Below are 19,920 nucleotides of genomic sequence, written 5' to 3'. Positions count from 1 at the left end.
GTGTCTGCATACTAGGTTCAGTTTGCTCCTATCAGAACTCGGGGAAGTGAGCGTCTGTGCCTCGCATACTCCCTTAAAAATATCTTTGCTTGAGAAACACCTTAGCAAGTAGGCACATCCTCTAAAATAGTCTGAATGAATCGAAGAGAACTCAAGAAATCTGTCATTAATTGACGTTTTTGCCAAGTAGATCTTAGTCACACAATTGTACATCTAACAGATGTTTGGTGAAGTATTTCTCAAGGGAATTTTTTTTGCATAGAAACGAGTCATCTATCATTGAATAACAACAGTTCATTGAAGTATCCCTACTATTGACCAATCACAGACGAAGGGCTTAGACTTCGGCTACTGAACGTCAACTTGCTTCGAGAAAAAAGTGTGCAGGAACAGCAGAAAAACCTTGACCACCAAAAATGGCACAGAATGTTGAGACACATGTGGACCCCTTAACTTCTTGCGACTACAGGGGTGCTGTTTTCTCATTAGCATAATTGCATTACAGATTAAACGGCTTCCTACTCAATTCTTTATCGTACAATATGCATATCATTACTGTTATTGGATAGAAAACACTCTCTAGTTTCTATAGGCGTTGGAATTTTGTCTCTGAGTGGAACAGAACTCATTCTACAGCAATTTCCCTGACATGGAGTCAGATTTCACACATTTTGGCCCCTGATCTGGAGTCAGTTTAAAGGCCACTGTGAACGCTATCAGGATACGGACACTGCTTACGTCTTCCCCTGGATTCCTTTACGTGATGACGCTTTGAATGGTATCGATTGCGCAATCACAGCCACTATAAATGAAAAACACGTGTAGGTAGGAACTCTTTTCCAGATGCGTCGGGCGTGCGGTGGACACCGACCTGCTCTTTTTCCAAGCATTAGTGTAGCCAGTAATATTTCTCAGGTCATGTTTTTACTCGTTATAGGAGTTAAAAACATCATAAGGTAGTTAATTTAAACCATTTTATAGCAATTTATATCCGTTTAGTGCGCATTTTGGGACATTTATTTCTGAGACACTTTGAAGCGCCGGGCAGGTTTCCAGTTCATGCCGAACGCAGTTGGCATTTCCACATGGCAAGAGGACAGCTTTCGACCAAAAGACGATTAGACCCAAGAAAGGATTCTTTGCCCAAGATTCTGATGGAAGAACAGCTCAAAGTAGGAACAATTTATTATGATAAATCGTGTTTGTCGAAAAATGTTAATCGCTCATGACGCCATCTTGTTAGACGTAGCTTTGCTTGGCGCAAACTGTATTGAAAAGTAAGGATAATTTAAAAAATGTAAATCAGCGATTGTATTAAGAATTAAATTGTCTATCAATCGCTGTCCACCCTATATTTTTTAGTCACGTTTATGAGTATTTATGTATACGACTAGATCACTGTCTAATATGGCGCACGACATTGTCTGACCAGCTGGGCAACTTTTGTCATTGTCTAACCATGATTTTGGTGGCTAAATATGCACATTTTCGAACAAACTGTATATGTATGTTGTAATATGATGTTACAGGAGTGTCATCTGAAGAATTCTGAGAAGGTTAGTGAAAAAATTAATATATTTTGGCGATGTTTACGTTATCGCTCTCTTTGGCTAGAATCAATGCTCTGGTAACGTTTGCATATGTGGTATGCTAATATAACGATTTATTGTGTTTTCGCTGTAAGACACTTAGAAAATCTGAAATATTGTCTGTATTCACAGGATCTGTGTCTTTCGATTAGTGTATGCTGTGTATTTTTACGAAATGTTTGATGATTGGTAATTAGGTAAACACGTTGCTCTATGTATTTATTCTAGTCCATTTGTGACGGTGGGTGCAATTGTAAACTATGATATCTACCTGAAATATGCAAATTTTTCTATCAAAACCTATCCTATACCATAAATATGTTATCAGACTGTCATCTGATGAGGTTTTTTCTTGGTTAGTGGCTATCAATATCTTAGTTTAGCCGAATTGGTGATAGCACCTGATGGAGTAAGAAACTGATGGAGTTAGAAAAGTGGTGTCTTTTGCTAACGTGATTTACATATTTTGTCTTCCCTGTAAAACATTTTAAAAATCTGAAATGGTGGCTTTATTCACAAGATCTGTCGCTTTCATTAGGTGTCTTGGATTTGTGATTTAATGATATTTAGATGCTACTATTTAAATTGTGACACTATGCTAGCGATGCTACTCAGTGTGGGGGGGGTGGGGGGTGCTCCCGGACCCGGGGTAGATACTCGTGAAAGGTTAAGTCCTCTGTCTGGAGAGGCCTACAACACACTGTCTCTATGTGGGTGAGTTGGGGGGGGGGGGGGGGGGTTGACACCCGCAGGAGAGAGAACCCCCAGTGTGCTGCAGCAGCTGCCCCCCTACAGGTGTGAGAGGGGGTGTGATCTCACCTCAGACACAATGTTGACACACACCTAAACAAACCCCAGGCCAGTGAGGTCACACCACCACCCCCACCCCTCTGCATGATGCCACCCCCTCAGGGGAGGTCCCAGCACACGTGTGTGTCCAGTAACATCATTTATGTGAGGTCACTACACAGACAGACAGGGCACCAATATACTGAGTCACTTCTCAAATCTGCCACCAAGCCATAGCGTGACATTGTGGTATGTGACAACATACCACAGCTTGGTCACCAAGGGAAAGAGTCCATACAAACACACCACACAGGACAGTAGTGACCATGGATCAAGTCCACCGACATCTAACAGCAAACAGTGAGTAGCAGTGCAGTGACAGTAGCATGGCAACATAACTAACTGCACCATATAAAAGGTGAAACATGAGACAAATAACACCAAGTAGCCTACTTCAGGAATGTTTTAATTTAACTAGGCAAGTCAGTTAAGAACAAATTCTTATTTACAATGACAGCCTAACTCTAACCCGGACGACGCTGGGCCAATTGTGCGCCGCCCTACGGTACTCACAATCCCGGCCGGTCGTGATACAGCCTGGAATCGAACCAGGGTCTGTGATGATGCCTCTAGCACTGAGATGCAGTGCCCTAGACCGCTGCGCCACTCAGGAGCCCAAAACATATGGACATGTAAGGACAAGGTTAGCATTTACAGCAACCCTCCACACACTGAAAGAAGTCAATGAGTCACCATCAATTTACCGTCTTCCATGGCAGAGCTTAGACTGTCCTGGAATTTAGGAATTTCCAGGACTGACAGTAAATGTAGGACAGAAAATGGAAACTGAAATGTTCAGGTGGGGGTATTCCCAAGTCTACTGGTAGAGAACTGAGGAACTAAATGATTAACCATACTGTCAATCTAATCGTATTCAGCACATGCTCCATATACAACTGGTGTAGACTTTACTGTGAAATGACTGCTGATGAGCTCTTCCCAACAATGCAGAGTTTAAAATAAGAAGATTGACAAATGAGTAACACAGGAGGAATAAACTCTACTTAGCAACAGCAGAACATGAAGTACCTGGTGTCATCCAGGAGGACTGACAGTAATAAAGAATCTGCTGTCATCCAGGAGGACTGACAGTAATAATGAATCTGCTGTCATCCAGGAGGACTGACAGTAATAAACCATGATGCATCTGGTGTCACCCAGGAGGACTGACAGTATTAAACCATGATGCATCTGTTGTTACCCAGGAGGACTGACAGTAATAAAGAATCTGGTGTTACCCAGGAGGACTGACAGTAATAAAGAATCTGGTGTTACCCAGGAGGACTGACAGTAATAAACCATGATGCATCTGGTGTTACCCAGGAGGACTGACAGTAATAAACCATGATGCATCTGGTGTTACCCAGGAGGACTGACAGTAATAAACCATGATGCATCTGGTGTTACCCAGGAGGACTGGCAGTAATAAACCATGATGCATCTGGTGTTACCCAGGAGGACTGGCAGTAATAAACCATGATGCATCTGGTGTTACCCAGGAGGACTGACAGTAATAAACCATGATGCATCTGGTGTTACCCAGGAGGACTGACAGTAATAAACCATGATGCATCTGGTGTTACCCAGGAGGACTGACAGTAATAAACCATGATGCATCTGGTGTTACCCAGGAGGACTGACAGTAAGTACAGGACTTTATAGGAAATAGAAAGTGCAACAGTCAGGTGGGAGACTATGGACCTTCCCAGGTTGACTTGGTGAGCAAACAGACTGGAATGAACATGTTCAGTGGTCTGATGAGTCAAGTACAAACACATGCATGCAGACACGGCCCTGTGTTTCCACAGCAAACAACCTTTGGACTCTAGCTTCTGGAGCCCAAGTACAGATGAAACACACTGCCAGTCACTAATGGACAAAAAGCTGATGCTTCATTACACACACGGGACGTACAAGCGGCACTAAACAAACCTCTAAACATTTACCTTTCAGACCACTACTGTTCAAGAATGACTCGACGCTGCCATGTGGGGAATCCTAAGTGGCTTATTTCATCTTCTTGATACCATGGCTTGTTTTGTGGTGTTTTGACTGATTTCATGTCAATCTAGCTAAACAACAACTTTAACAATATATATGAGAGACAAGTGCTCATTGTGCAAATGTATTTGTTTTCAATAAACACTGGAGCTGAAATATAGTTAACATGTTGTCAACAATCTAATCCAACCCGTCTGTTTTGGCCCATAGTTGTGCAGGCGTCGATTCTCTATAGGAATCTAAATCTGGGGTTGTTTTCATCGTGTTCCCTCCTCTCCCACACCTTCTTAAGCAGACAGACACTGGTCTTTGTTCCACAAATAATCATTCTGAATTGTCTACCAAGCGGCGCTCTAAAGGTGAGACATGACCCCAAATGAACCCTCGTGGAGAGCTATTAGTCTGCCTGAGCATTAGGAACGATGGCCATGTTCACGATTGACAGGGAGTTTCTGAAGAGGGAACGGTGTTGCAGTGATTTGAGCCCACAGGCAAGGAAAATCAACACACGACATGTTGTCCACTTTCAGTATGTGTGTGTGAGACTCAGATAATGATGCATGGACGTGGTGGAAGGAAACAGCACCTGGCTCTGTGTGGGTGTCCAGTAAGCAAATGGTTGTGTTTGGGGAGACCATCCAAGATTCCCCACACACACACACCAAAATCTGGCTCTTCAATAATGGAAATGGTCATTTAACGTTAATCCCGATGAAGGGGGTGAAACAAACTTATACAGTCTCTTATGACAGAGATGACTCTATGGGAGATGGAGGAGAGAGGAGGGATGGAGGAGAGAGGAGGGAGAGAGGAGAGAGGAGGGAGAGAGGAGAGAGGAGGGAGAGAGGAGAGAGGAGGGAGAGAGGAGAGAGGAGGGAGGGAGGGAGGAGAGAGGAGGGATGGAGGAGAGAGGAGGGATGGAGGAGAGAGGAGGGATGGAGGAGAGAGGAGGGATGGAGGAGAGAGGAGGGATGGAGGAGAGAGAGAGGAGAGAGGAGAGAGAGAGGAGAGAGGAGGGAGAGAGGAGGGATGGAGGAGAGAGGAGGGATGGAGGAGAGAGGAGGGATGGAGGAGAGAGGAGGGATGGAGGAGAGAGGAGGGATGGGGGAGAGAGGAGGGATGGGGGAGAGAGGAGGGATGGGGGAGAGAGGAGGGATGGGGGAGAGAGGAGGGATGGGGGAGAGAGGAGGGATGGAGGAGAGAGGAGGGATGGGGGAGAGAGGAGGGATGGGGGAGAGAGGAGGGATGGAGGAGAGAGGAGGGATGGAGGAGAGAGGAGGGATGGAGGAGAGAGGAGGGATGGGGGAGAGAGGAGGGATGGAGGAGAGAGGAGGGATGGAGGAGAGAGGAAGGGAAGGAGGAGAGGAAGGGATGGAGGAGAGAGGAAGGATGGAGGAGAGAGGAGGGATGGGGGAGAGAGGAGGGATGGGGGAGAGAGGAGGGATGGGGGAGAGAGGGAGAGAAAGAACACATACAATGTTGAGTCTCAACAAGGCAGGTCCAGTGACTACAGAAGGGGGGGGGGGGGGGGGGGGGCTGTTCCGTTCTAGGGACAGAGGGTTACGGACAACGTGACAGTGCACGCACGCACACACACACACACACACTTGGGTTTGAGCAGGAAACATGAATCAATAGCATCAGTGTATACTGTGTCCATGTTCTGCATGAAAGACAAACAAACAGGCCCATTACTCATGGTCAGTCTCAGACACACACACACACACACAGAGAGTCCCAGAGAGAGGAGGGGAAAAGGCTCCCTCTGTTTTTGGCCCTCTCCTTTTGACCTTGAGGGGGCAGGGGCTCTTCCTGTTCTGGGTCTGAACCACTACAACATGTGGTGACTGACTCTGCTTTCTCTACATGGGGTTCAAAGCCTATAAGCTGAACTGCATTCAGCATTAGATGGGATATGGGAATGAGATGGGACAGTGCTCTTACATGTCACCTACTTGTTGGAATGGCTATACAAGTAGCCAATGTATGTCCATGACAACGGCATGCAGGCTTCAATTGCAACCTTTATTATACCTAAACGCGTGTGTTCAGTTGACAGACGCAATGGTGGAAGTGATGCCTAGAACATTGGGAAATCCAGATCAGTCCAAACCAGGCACAGAGACCAGGTAACACATTAGCCTACAGCCAACACGGCTGAATACATACATGTTGCCTGGAGAATAGTTTCTCCTGAAGTCTGCTTGTAGGATGAGATGCTGTAGGTCGGTATTTTATTAGGATCCCCATTAGGTAGGCTATGGAGTAAAAGACTTGTCGTTTCACAAATCTGTTGAGCACAACTCCCAAAGAGTGAAATGCAAATTGTTGGCCTGTTTTGAAGAGTTCCCAAACACCGAGGTCAATGTTTGAAAATCATGCAGTGGTTTTCATAACATCCCACTGCAACACACATAGCAAACGCATCTAACGTTACTAAGCTACTTTCACCTACAAACCGTGCAACAGTAGCCTACTGTGTCATTGCCACGCAACATTGTAGCCGCGTGACTGGTTAACGAGGAACTCTGAGATTTGTTCCATTGATTAGGACCGGAACTCACACGCTAAATGTATTATAAAATTAACACTATAACCTTCTATACTCTTTTCTTGACTCACTCCCCAGTTGTAATCCCAATGTCATAGAACCAGACCAACAATCTGTGTCGATTCCTTCACATCATTCTTAACCAAACTCAGCCGCTGAGAAGTTCAAATACACAGCCATGACCGGTCGCTTACCTCAGGAATTGGTAGTTGAACACGAACTCGTTGTCCTAATCGGTTCGTCTCCTCGCTTTTGACAACCAAACCCCAAACGAAGTCCTATTGTCTACGTTGTCACCGTCCGTAAAAAGTTCAGATCTTCCCCGGGAGAGAAAACATTGTGAGATGCCGAAGGGAGCGAGCGAGCAACGACGCTCTAAATCCCGGGAAATATGACACGGTTTGGAAGTTTAGCACTTTCCCCACGACAAGAGATTTTTCTTCACGCCCAAAAAACGTAAACACAGAATGAATTCAGAGGTGTTTCAGATTCAAAGACGAACACACCTTTGGTTTAAGTCCGCCCTGATGAATTGGCAAGAAACTGCACGTTGAACTGTAACGCCCGCGGTACAGCAGCCAAGAAAAAGAGGGATGGAGTATCTTCTCTCACTCCTCCCCCTCTCTCTCTCCCAAGAAAATACACAGAGCCTGTACGGATCAGTTTACACACAAGACGGGGAGAGAGTCTGCAAACTATCGTTGAAGCTGGAGAAAAACAACTGAGCCCTACACCCTCTTCTTTTCAGTGGCAGCGCCCAATAAAAAGAGGGATGGAGTATTTTCTCTCACTCCTCCCCCACAATACAATAGACCGAGCCTGTACGGATCAATTTACTCACAAAACGGGGAGAGACTCTGCAAACTGTCGTGAAAGTCTGAAAAAAAAAATTTTGCCCTCCACTCTCTTCTTTTCACCGGAGAGAAGAAATAACCACTGGAAGCCCCGCGAGCAGCTTTGTTCAAAGTTCGAAATGAAAGCGCAGCTGACTGTAGAATGCTGAACTATTCCAGAATAAACTGGAGAATTGTAGGCTAGCGCTAGGCTACATTGTAATCTGTTTAGTTTTATGTCGATGAGATTATTATGCTATATGAAAATCCAACCTGGATGTAGGACCGACTGTCCCCATTTCTATCAGCTACATTTCTGAAAATGGTTTTCAGAGGCCACGGTGGGGTCAAACCCTACTTGACCGTGCAGTCGCCTATAATGGACGGCTCGTGGAGACAATAGTTCCATTGTTTCCTATGTTTGGTTAGGGGGCAGTGTGGAGGTATTAGGTAAATAACATGCCTCGCAGGAATGTTACAGTAGGCCTAATGTCATTATTGCTTTATCAATTATAAGTGATGCAGGCTAATACACGATGCATATACATGCTTCAACACGCCCATAACATCTGTCACGATGTAATAGATCATTGTTTGTGTGTGTTTTCTACTCATTCATTCATTTGTATTCAGTTCTCAACTGGGCCACACAGTTGCTGTGAAAATATCAAAGAAGTCATTGAAGTCAGCCAGTGTTTGGAGGGAAACAGATTAAGCCTGGCTATGCTAGACTAGGTCCAGTAAAAACCACCAGGCTGGACCAGGGCTGCTGGACACACTTAGGACAACATTGGGCCTGCGTCCCAAATGGCACCATGTTCCCTTTATAGTGCACTACTTTTCTCCAGGGCTCATAGGACCTGGTCAAACGTAGTGCACTATAAAGGGAATAGGTTTGATTTGGGATGCACACAGGGTCTTAAAGGTCAACAATAAAGCCACCTGCTCCTTTTCAATGCCTGATGTCAGCCATTGGCTTTTGACCCCACTGTGACCTTTCTACATGCCAGGCTTTAATATCACTTGTGCATGTGTAATCCTCTATGTTGTTGTTTCTAGTCTATTGAGGTGTGTGTCAGCTCTTATTCATGTTCAGTGACCTTACTACACACAACCAAACCTAGCCTGTTCTCTCATTCCACTCAAGTGCCTCTTAGAGCCACCACCTGGCCAGCGACATTAATGCTTTTTACTGCCAGGTATTATGGTGGTGACTGACTGAATGTGACTGGTGACTGACTGAATGGTGATGCTTCTGTATAAGGCTGCTCCTCTTACTCAACCACACCTTGACAACCGCAACCCTTTCCGTTCACACACAGCAGCGCTGGGGCTGTGGTGTGTGTATGAGTGTGTGTATGTGTACTGGGTGTCAGCGGTGAATGATTTATGAGTATGCAAATGAGGCTGTCAGAGGACAGTGTGGAGTCTGCCCTGAAGGCCTGTAGGGGACAGAAACACACACATACATATTCACACACACACACATACTGACATATCAAAGCAGAGAGTGACAGAGAGGGAAAGAATGACTGAATGAAATGAATGAGAGAGAGCGACAGAATGAGACACAGACAGAGGGAGAGAGAGAGCGACAGAATGAGACACAGGCAGAGGGAGAGAGAGAGCAACAGAATGAGACACAGACAGAGGGAGAGAGAGAGTGACAGAATGAGGCAGAGGGAGAGAGAGAGTGACAGAATGAGGCACAGGCAGTGGGAGAGAGAAAGAGCGACAGAATGAGACAGGCAGAGGGAGAGAGAGCAACAGAATGAGACACAGACAGAGGGAGAGAGAAAGAGCAACAGAATGAGACACAGGCAGAGGGAGAAAAAGAGCAACAGAATGATACACAGGCAGAGGGAGAGAGAGTAATGACAGCCCGACAGAAAATTAAATGAAATTGTGACTGACCATGGAACACTCCACTCCGCTATTTACAGTTATCTGTTGTGGTTCTCAGTAATGAACCAATTGTCTGCTCTCAATGGAACTGTCACAGAGTTGTTTACCAGAGCCATGACAAAGAACCGAGGGTGCCGCAGCAAAAACCATTAAGACAAAGAGGAATTGATGAGGGGAAGGAGGGAGAATGCTGAGGCTCGCACTGTCACAAATCTCAACATTAGTTTTTACTTGTTTTTCTGCAGTTTAACAAATAATGAATATTGATCATGTAATCATGGTGAATGGGCTATTTTCTTTGCAATCATGTGGAACTGCAAATTGAGTAATTATTCATAGAAAATTACTGTGACAATGACTTCTTCTCATCACAAAAGAGGTGTACTAGACAGGTAGTATAGGTGAACAGGCCTCCATTCACTAATGTTACAATGACAGGGCCCTCTACTGGTTGGAAATGGTGGTGCATCAAAACAACAACAGTCAAACGCTTGCTGAACAGTCGGAAAGACAAGCAAAATATTGTTGTTTTTGCCAATCTAGACACTTATTCTCAAAATTGTGTTTACAGTAATCTGGCTTCCAACCACTTTGTCTTCTTCACCCTCATAGATCTTGGAATGTGGAGTCCAGGCATGTTCATGAGAGACTGCTGGTGGAATAGGGAGAGGGGGAGGACTGTCGGTGGAATAGGGAGAGTGGAGGACTGTGAGTGGAATAGGGAGAGGGGAGGACTGTCGGTGGAATAGGGAGAGGGGAGGACTGTCGGTGGAATAGGGAGAGGGGAGGACTGTCGATGGAATAGGGAGAGGGGAGGACTGTCGGTGGAATAGGGAGAGGGGGAGGACTGTCGGTGGAATAGGGAGAGGGGGAGGACTGTCGATGGAAAAGGGAGAAGGGGAGGACTGTTGATGGAAAAGGGAGAAGGGGAGGACTGTCGGTGGAATAGGGAGAGGGGGAGGACTGTCGATGGAATAGGGAGAGGGGAGGACTGTCGATAGAGAGGGGAGGACTGTCGGTGGAATAGGGAGAGGGGAGGACTGTCGGTGGAATAGGGAGAGGGGGAGGACTGTCGGTGGAATAGGGAGAGGGGGAGGACTGTCGATAGAGAGGGGAGGACTGTTGGTGGAATAGGGAGAGGGGGAGGACTGTCGATGGAATAGGGAGAGGGGGAGGACTGTTAATGGAATAGGGAGAGGGGGAGGACTGTCGGTGGAATAGGGAGAGGGGGAGGACTGTCGGTGGAATAGGGAGAGGGGGAGGACTGTCGGTGGAATAGGGAGAGTGGAGGACTGTGAGTGGAATAGGGAGAGGGGAGGACTGTCGGTGGAATAGGGAGAGGGGAGGACTGTCGGTGGAATAGGGAGAGGGGAGGACTGTCGATGGAATAGGGAGAGGGGAGGACTGTCGGTGGAATAGGGAGAGGGGGAGGACTGTCGGTGGAATAGGGAGAGGGGGAGGACTGTTGATGGAAAAGGGAGAAGGGGAGGACTGTCGGTGGAATAGGGAGAGGGGGAGGACTGTCGATGGAATAGGGAGAGGGGAGGACTGTCGATAGAGAGGGGAGGACTGTCGGTGGAATAGGGAGAGGGGAGGACTGTCGGTGGAATAGGGAGAGGGGAGGACTGTCGATGGAATAGGGAGAGGGGCAGGACTGTCGATGGAATAGGGAGAGGGGAGGGACTGTCGATAGAATAGGGAGAGGTGGAATAAGTGGAGTGGAGATATTGAAAGTGAAAATGGGAGAAAAAATAGAGTTTATTTTATACCCAAAGAGAGAGAGAGTCAGTCTGTGACGGGCCTCAGCTCAGTGGTTCTTGTCACTGTGATTTATTACAGTCAAATATCACAATACTGAGATTACGGAAAGAAAGTGTACACACACACACACACACTGTACAGACACAGACAAACACACACACACACACATACACACACGCATACACACACTGTACATTCACAAACACATACACACACACATACACACACTGTACATTCACAAACACACACACACACACATACACACACACATACACACACTGTACATTCACAAACACACACACACACACATACACACACATACACACACTGTACATTCACAAACGAGAAACCGATCAAGAAGCAGGGAGAAACCAGAAACAGGGTTCTCAATCACTGAGGCTGAAACTTCAGCCAATCGTCAAATTGACCCTTAAACTGGCGACTTCCCAGTAAATAACATTGTCTTTAAAGAGCTCCATTCCACACTTATTTCCACTGCCTCACCCAGCAACAGAGATAGAGATTGTGACGGGTTCCCAAATGAAGACAAAGCATTTGTTCATTCTCAGAACTCTGGAGTTTAATCAGCGTGTCGGTACGGAACAGTCAATCAGGATCCGTCAACCCTTAAGAGCATTCCCATCAGTCACTGCTTCTCTCTGAGGACAAGATATTCACACCACAGGGATATGACAGCCTTGAGGGGGTGTGTGTTTGTGTGTGTCAGATTCTGGAACCATCCCATTAGGTGTGTGATAATTCTGTTTAGGTAAACTAATTGTGAGGAGTTTCTTTGACCCACAACGCACCGCTTCAGTCACGCCACCTCATTTTCACTAAGCCACTGCATCTGTTTGTTGTAATGATTAAAGCTGAACACATTTTCTTAATCTCTTGAAATCATAATGTCCCTTAGAATCACTCCATTACTTCATTTTCTGGCTGGTTGGCATCCAATAAGAGGCTTTGCCGAGCAGAACAATCCAATAAAAAGTTATGAATGTTTAATCAGCGTTTATGCCACCTTCATGTGCCAAAAAAAGAACTAATTTTTCATCAAGACTAGCAATATTACTAACTTTCAGAATGACAAATGGGCTTCATCAAATACTTTCCATTGCATTAAAGTTCCCATTTGATATACAGTGCCAAAGATATCACATGTAATAACTTCAGATTTAACGCCCATCGCCTAGTATTGACGTACTGCTGAACTAAGAAAAGTTCAACTTTGTGTACTGTATGTGTGTGTGTTTGTGTGTGTGTAGGCTACTGTACATGTGTGTGTTTGTGTGTGTGTAGGCTACTGTACGTGTGTGTGTTTGTGTGTGTGTAGGCTACTGTGTGTGTGTGTTTGTGTGTGTGTAGGCTACTGTGTGTGTGTGTGTTTGTGTGTGTGTAGGCTACTGTGTGTGTGTGTGTTTGTGTGTGTGTAGACTACTGTGTGTGTGTGTGTGTTTGTGTGTGTGTAGGCTACTGTGTGTGTGTGTGTGTGTGTTTGTGTGTGTGTAGGCTACTGTGTGTGTGTGTGTGTGTGTGTGTGTGTGTGTGTGTGTGTGTGTGTGTGTGTGTGTGTGTGTGTGTGTGTGTGTGTGTGTGTGTGTGTGTGTGTGTTACTGTGCGTGTGTTACTGTGCGTGTGTTGTGTGTGCGAGCGTGCGTGCATGTGTGTGTCCATAAGATGACTCAGTCTGTTTGCTCACCAAGCCAACCGGGGAAGGTCCCTAGTCCACCAAGCCAACCGGGGAAGGTCCCTAGTCCACCAAGCCAACCGGGGAAGGTCCCTAGTCCACCAAGCCAACCGGGGAAGGTCCCTAGTCCACCAAGCCAAACGGGGAAGGTCCCTAGTCCACCAAGCCAAACGGGGAAGGTCCCTAGTCCACCAAGCCAACCGGGGAAGGTCCCTAGTCCACCAAGCCAACCGGGGAAAGTCCCTAGTCCACCAAGCCAAACGGGGAAGGTCCCTAGTCCACCAAGCCAACCGGGGAAGGTCCCTAGTCCACCAAGCCAACCGGGGAAGGTCCCTAGTCCACCAAGCCAAACGGGGAAGGTCCCTAGTCCACCAAGCCAAACGGGGAAGGTCCCTAGTCCACCAAGCCAACCGGGGAAGGTCCCTAGTCCACCAAGCCAACCGGGGAAAGTCCCTAGTCCACCAAGCCAAACGGGGAAGGTCCCTAGTCCACCAAGCCAAACGGGGAAGGTCCCTAGTCCACCAAGCCAACCGGGGAAGGTCCCTAGTCCACCAAGCCAACCGGGGAAGGTCCCTAGTCCACCAAGCCAACCGGGGAAGGTCCCTAGTCCACCAAGCCAACCGGGGAAGGTCCCTAGTCCACCAAGCCAACCGGGGAAGGTCCCTAGTCCACTAAGCCAAACGGGGAAAGTCCCTAGTCCACCAAGCCAACCGGGGAAGGTCCCTAGTCCACCAAGCCAACCGGGGAAGGTCCCTAGTCCACCAAGCCAACCGGGGAAGGTCCCTAGTCCACCAAGCCAACCGGGGAAGGTCCCTAGTCCACCAAGCCAACCGGGGAAGGTCCCTAGTCCACTAAGCCAAACGGGGAACGTGTGTGTTTTCCCTCTTCCTGAGGGAAGCCCCAACTGGCTTCCCTCAGGATATTACTGAACAGGGTTCCCCAACTGGCTTCCCTCAGGATATTAATGCTATGGCTTGGTAGTTTGGCACTGACTCCATGTTCTTTTCCATTTGTGTGTGTGTTTGTGTGTGAGTGTGTGTGTCACTGTTAGAGTTGACCAGTAGGAGTTGAGTTGACCAGTAGGTGGCAGTAAAAGCTTGTTTTAAAAGTTCTCACTCTAAATTAAAGGGACAATCAGTGTGTGGTTGCAGTAACTGTATGACTTGTGATTGTTTTTACAGTCCAGTATGTAACTCTCTTCATAGTGCAGTAAACCACACTTGACAACAGCAGCCCTCTTCCTGAGGACAGAGCTAGCCTGGATGCCATAGACATCACAGCAGGTTGGTGGCACCTTAATTGGGGAGAACGGGCTCGTGGTAATGACTGGAGTGGAATCAGTGGAATGGCATCATTATTATAAGCCATCCTCCCCTCAGTAGGCTACTGTGGTAGACATGTCCTCATCAGGAGGGCCATGGTCCACTGTCTCAGCTGTCCTCCCCTCAGCAGGCTGCTGTGGTAGACATGTCCTCATCAGGAGGGCCATGGTCCACTGTCCCAGCCGTCTTCCCCTCAGCAGGCTGCTGTGGTGGACATGTCCTCATCAGGAGGGCCATGGTCCACTGTCTCAGCCGTCCTCCCCTCAGCAGGCTACTGTGGTAGACATGTCCTCATCAGGAGGGCCATGGTCCACTGTCTCAGCCGTCCTCCCCTCAGCAGGCTACTGTGGTAGACATGTCCTCATCAGGAGGGCCATGGTCCACTGTCTCAGCCGTCCTCCCCTCAGCAGGCTACTGTGGTGGACATGTCCTCATCAGGGGGGCCATTGTCCACTGTCTCAGCCATCCTCCCCTCAGCAGGCTGCTGTGGTAGACATGTCCTCATCAGCAGGGCCATGGTCCACTGTCCCAGCCGTCCTCCCCTCAGCAGGCTGCTGTGGTAGACATGTCCTCATCAGGAGGGCCATGGTCCACTGTCCCAGCCGTCCTCCCCTCAGCAGGCTGCTGTGGTAGACATGTCCTCATCAGGAGGGCCATGGTCCACTGCCCCAGCCGTCCTCCCCACAGCAGGCTGCTGTGGTCGACATGTCCTCATCAGGAGGGCCATGGTCCATTGTCCCAACCGTCCTCCCCTCAGCAGGCTACTGTTGTCGACATGTCCTCATCAGGAGGGCCAGTTCCACATATGCCAGCTATAGCACATTGCATACAATTTGTTTCAAACGCCTTGCTCATCGGTGTCATCTAATATACACACATCCACACCTCCACATAGACTACACAGGCATGCCTGCACTAACTGGGAAACATCTTTAACCTCCAGGTGACCTTCTATTCTCTATAATAAATAGGAATCCACAGAAATACTATAGTAGTAGTAGTGGGTAGTGTTAAATAGAGCTGTGTTTGGATAACATCGGGTTAATGTGGCGTCTGTGTGTTTATGCAAGGACATCTGTGTGTTTATGTAAGGACATCTGTGAGATGATTTCTGAATGTCACTGCTGAAGTTACCACAGGGGGAGAGATGTGTGTGTGACTCCAGTCATATCATTGAAAGGTAAACAGACTCTCTCTGTTCCTCTGGGTCTGCTGTTGGAGCTGGACTGGGAGATAATCTACTGGCCACACTGGAGGAGGGAGGAAGGGAGGAAGTGAGGAAGGAAGGGAGGAAGGAAGGAAGGAAGGGGGGAGGGGAGGGAGGGATAAAGATATAGAGAGAGAAACAGAGGGAGAGAGAGAGGGCTCTCAGAGAGATAGAAAATGGAGAGAAGGGATAAGGATCTGGTGAAAAAAACATGAAAAATAAAGATAGAAAGAGAGATACCAGCTCTCTCCAAATCATGATAGCATGCATCCATGTTATAACAGACAGGATTATGTGGGGTGTACATTTGTTGTACGGTACGGGGGAGTGGAACACTGGAAGTAGAATGGTCCTGGGGTCTCACTTCCTGCTCTGGAGCACCACAGACGCCCCTACGGCCCCCAGCTCAACTTTCTCACGGTGGGAGCCAGAGAACACCAGAGAAGAACACCACCACAGGCCCTCCTCTATCCCAGAGATCCCCCTCTGCCCCTATGCCATGCAGCATCGCCATGGAAACCTGTAATGCACATCACTGTTTTCTGATTTCACACAGATATGGGCGAGACAAAGGTGAACTCAGGTGAACTAGAGTTTGATATGTGATCGTTCTAGATGTGTGTGTAGGTGGTACCTGCCATAACTTACCCGTAGCAGATGATTCATATCATGTCCTTCATACCACAACACTATCAGACAACAATGTTTATGCATCATCGCATTACTTATGGATGATTTGTTTGTCTTTGGAGTGAGAGAGAGAAAAAGAGAGAGAGAGCGGGAGAGATGGAGAGAAAGAGAGAGAGAAAGACAGAGAAATAGAGAGCGAGACAAAGAGAGAGTGAGAGAGAGAGAGAGCGAGAGAGAATCTGGGGCTCTGTTCCAGGGTCAGTTTATAAATCTGCATGTAATCTATGGGTCGACATGCACTGCATACGCCTTCCCCTAGATGTCAGCAAGCAGTGAGAATTGGAATGGAGTTGCTAGGTATATCTGAGGCAGTATAAAGGCTCTTTGAACGGGTGGTGCACTCTTTTCAATGTTCGTCATGGCGCAAAGCAGACCTCAGGATGGCATTCTGAAAAGCTCTCGTTATAGCCTTTAGATATATCCGGCTGTGATTTTATTCGATATAGGTGTTAAAAACATCACAATGTAGTTATTTTAAACCGAGTTATATCAGTTTATATCAGTATATTGCGATTTTCTGAATTTTATTTGTTCTGCGTTATGGTGAGTTGGACACGTCTTTGCCACATGGCTAATGTTTGCTGCTAATTCCTAAGTTGAAGACGACAATCTACAACCGAGCAACGGTGATTCTGGACAAAGGACAACTTGCACAAGATTCTGATGGAAGCTCATCAAATAGTAAGAACTATTTATGATGTTAATTCGTTGTTCTGTTGAAAAATGTGAAACTATTATTCCGCCATTAATTTCGGTGCGGTCTCGCTTTAACGCACCCTGTATGTCGTAGTAACGTTAATTTTAAAAATCTAACACAGCGGTTGCATTAAGAACTAATGTATCTTTCATTTGCTGTCCAACCTGTATTTTTTAGTCAAGTTTTGATTAGTTATTGATTAGATTAGGTGCCTCTCCCAAGATTTCTCCCGACATTTTGTTTGTTGTTTGGCTACTATTCATATTGTATAACCACGATTTGTGCCACTAAATGATGCACATTTTTTCGAACAAACCATATATGTATTGTGTAATTTGATGTTATAGGACTGTCATCTGAAGAAGTTTGAGAAGGTTAGTGAAAATTAATATATTTTGCTGGTTTATTCGTTATCGCTACTGTTGGCTTGAATCAATGCTGTTGTGTGGTTGGCTATTGTAGTAAGCTAATATAATGCTATATTGTGTTTTCGCTGTAAAACACTTAAAAAATCTGAAATATTGGCTGGATTCACAAGATCTTTGTCTTTCATTTGCTGTACACTGTGTATTTTTCATAAATGTTTTATGATGAGTATTTAGGTAATTCACATTGCTCTCTGTAGTTATTCTAGTTGCTTTGGTGAGAGTTGTGATGGTGGCTGCAATGTAAAACTATGATTTATACCTGAAATATGCACATTTTTCGAACAATACATATGCTATACAATAAATATGTTATCAGACTGTCATCTGATGAAGTTGTTTCTTGGTTAGTGACTATTTATGTCTTTATTTGGTCGAATTTGTGATAGCTACCTGTGCAGTAAAAAAAATGGTGGGGAAAAAAAGTTGGCTCTTTTGCTATCGTGGTTAGCTAATAGAAATACATATTGTGTCTTCCCTGTAAAACATTTTAAAAATCAGAAATGATGGCTGGATTCACAAGATGTGTATCTTTCATCTGGTGTCTTGGACTTGTGATTTCATGATATTTAGATGCTAGTATTTACTTGTGGCGCTATGCTAGGCTATGCTAGTCAGCTTTTTTACTGATGAGGGTGCTCCCGGATCCGGGATTGTGACCAAGTAGAAGTTAACTCTTTGTCTGGGGTTTAAAGAGGGATGCTACATCTAATCTGTCTGGGGGTTAAAGATTCCCTAAGATTCCCTAATACCCGACATTTCCCCGCTGTGAGCTTCATAGAAGTGAAAGTATGGCTTGGCCTCTGGCTGATGATATGTTCTCTGGGAGAGGGTGGGGCTTTACAGGAGTGCTGATTGGTCTGAGCTGTCTTGTTGTGTCTTGTTGTGGGAGCAATATTCCTTAATACACCAAGACCCATCCGAGGAGGCTAAAGATGGTAATCTGACTTATAGTGTAGACAATGAGAATTTAATATTACCAAAGCATTTCAAACGGTCACTGAAACTGAGTAGTATGCTAAGCATGAGAGTAGAGTTAGGGGAGGATATCTCAGTTGAGTTCTATGTAGACCAACTGGGGTCCTTCACTCCTTGGCAGTCCAGAACTATGGGCCTTTTGGGAAGGTATTTGTGTAGATCTCCATGTAATGCGTGGAATCAGGTCATAGCACACACTGAGAGGGGTGGCTACGTAAACTCACATACCCAATACGGGAACAGATGGAGTATGGTAAAGGTGAGGGTTTTTGAATGCCATCCGGAGCAGGGGAAGTATTATATAAAGGTACGACTTAACATCAAGAATGTAAACACTGAGGATCTTGGGTTGTGGTATATTGGCTTTGACCAGGTTTTGACCAATACTATGGTGCAATTCGAGGTAGCAGAGGTAAGAGTCGGTGTGGATGCCAGGGCAAGTCAGAATCCAATCAGTCTCCCTAACAAAACTAATATTCCTTATATAGTCAATCAGGGACAAGGGCAGGTACGAATAGTCCAGACAAAAGACCTTAAGGAAGTGATTGAGTTGGAGACTGGGTTTGGGGATTCTAATCTATGGTTAGAATGGATTCAATATACGGCCAGATCAGTAGCTAAAGAAGAATGTTATGCCTGTGCCACAGCTTAACCTAAGTTGACTACCATACCTTTTCCACTCAATGTAATTAATTCACCTAGGGTAATGGCCTGTATGGTACAGCTGTTTATGAAAGCAGGAATGCCAGATTATGACAGTTGTACTGATCTGCACTATTTGTATCCACATGAACCCCTTAAATCTAGGCTCCCTCCCTTCACAGTGACTGAAGGAAACTATTACTGTTTGGCCCGATACAACAGGAATGGGAAAGATGTAGGGGAAGTGAATACTTGCAACAGCACGGAGAATATTACAGCAGATGAGACCATGAGAGATCTGGCAGGCTGGTTGTGCTCTGGGGATTTCAGTAAGATAAGGAGGCCAAGGGCTGACATCTGGTGGTTGTGGGGGGGAATGACGTTATGGACGAGTTCAAAGCTAGAAATCAGATACTAGCAGGATTGGGATCAAGCATCTTCTGGTGATAACAGCTGCAACTAGGTGGATGGGATGTCAGAATAGAATAGCCTTGGATATGTTACTGATTGTAAAGGGTTGGGGAGGTGTATGAGGTTTTCATCCCCGATAACACAACTCTAGACGGATCAGTGACCAAGGCCCTGGCAGAGAACTCTGCGGTAGATAATGCTCTTACAAATTGATTTGACAGTATGTTTGGGACATGGAAAATTGTCATAATCACTGTGTTGTGTGCCACTTTCACCTGTATGAGTGTTTTGGTTCTGTGTGAATGCTGTTTTATTCGTGCGTGAAAGGTCTCATTTCTAAGATTCTGGAGAAATCGATGACACAACAGA

At 46.2% G+C, this 19,920-nt stretch overlaps 2 protein-coding genes across 2 annotated transcripts in view; one reads left to right on the top strand and one right to left on the bottom strand.

Annotated features, from left to right (window-relative positions):
* Positions 1–7,727, bottom strand: part of LOC129844095 (plexin-B2-like) — a 220,055-nt gene extending 212,328 nt beyond the window's left edge. Inside the window, exon 1 of the mRNA XM_055912468.1 lies at positions 7,185–7,727. The gene's annotated coding sequence lies outside the window, so the exon portion shown is untranslated. The remainder of the gene's footprint in view (positions 1–7,184) is intronic.
* A 5,442-nt stretch (positions 7,728–13,169) lies between these two features.
* Positions 13,170–14,108, top strand: LOC129844094 (basic salivary proline-rich protein 1-like). Its single transcript, XM_055912466.1, has one exon. The coding sequence runs from the start codon at positions 13,170–13,172 to the stop codon at positions 14,106–14,108; it is 939 nt and encodes a 312-aa protein (XP_055768441.1).
* The last annotated feature ends 5,812 nt before the right edge of the window (positions 14,109–19,920 follow it).

Source organism: Salvelinus fontinalis, unplaced genomic scaffold (assembly GCF_029448725.1).
Source record: "Salvelinus fontinalis isolate EN_2023a unplaced genomic scaffold, ASM2944872v1 scaffold_0172, whole genome shotgun sequence".
Classification (NCBI taxonomy): domain Eukaryota; kingdom Metazoa; phylum Chordata; class Actinopteri; order Salmoniformes; family Salmonidae; genus Salvelinus; species Salvelinus fontinalis.
Note: the sequence above shows the minus strand (reverse complement) of the source record. Positions and strands in the feature narration are given on the sequence as shown.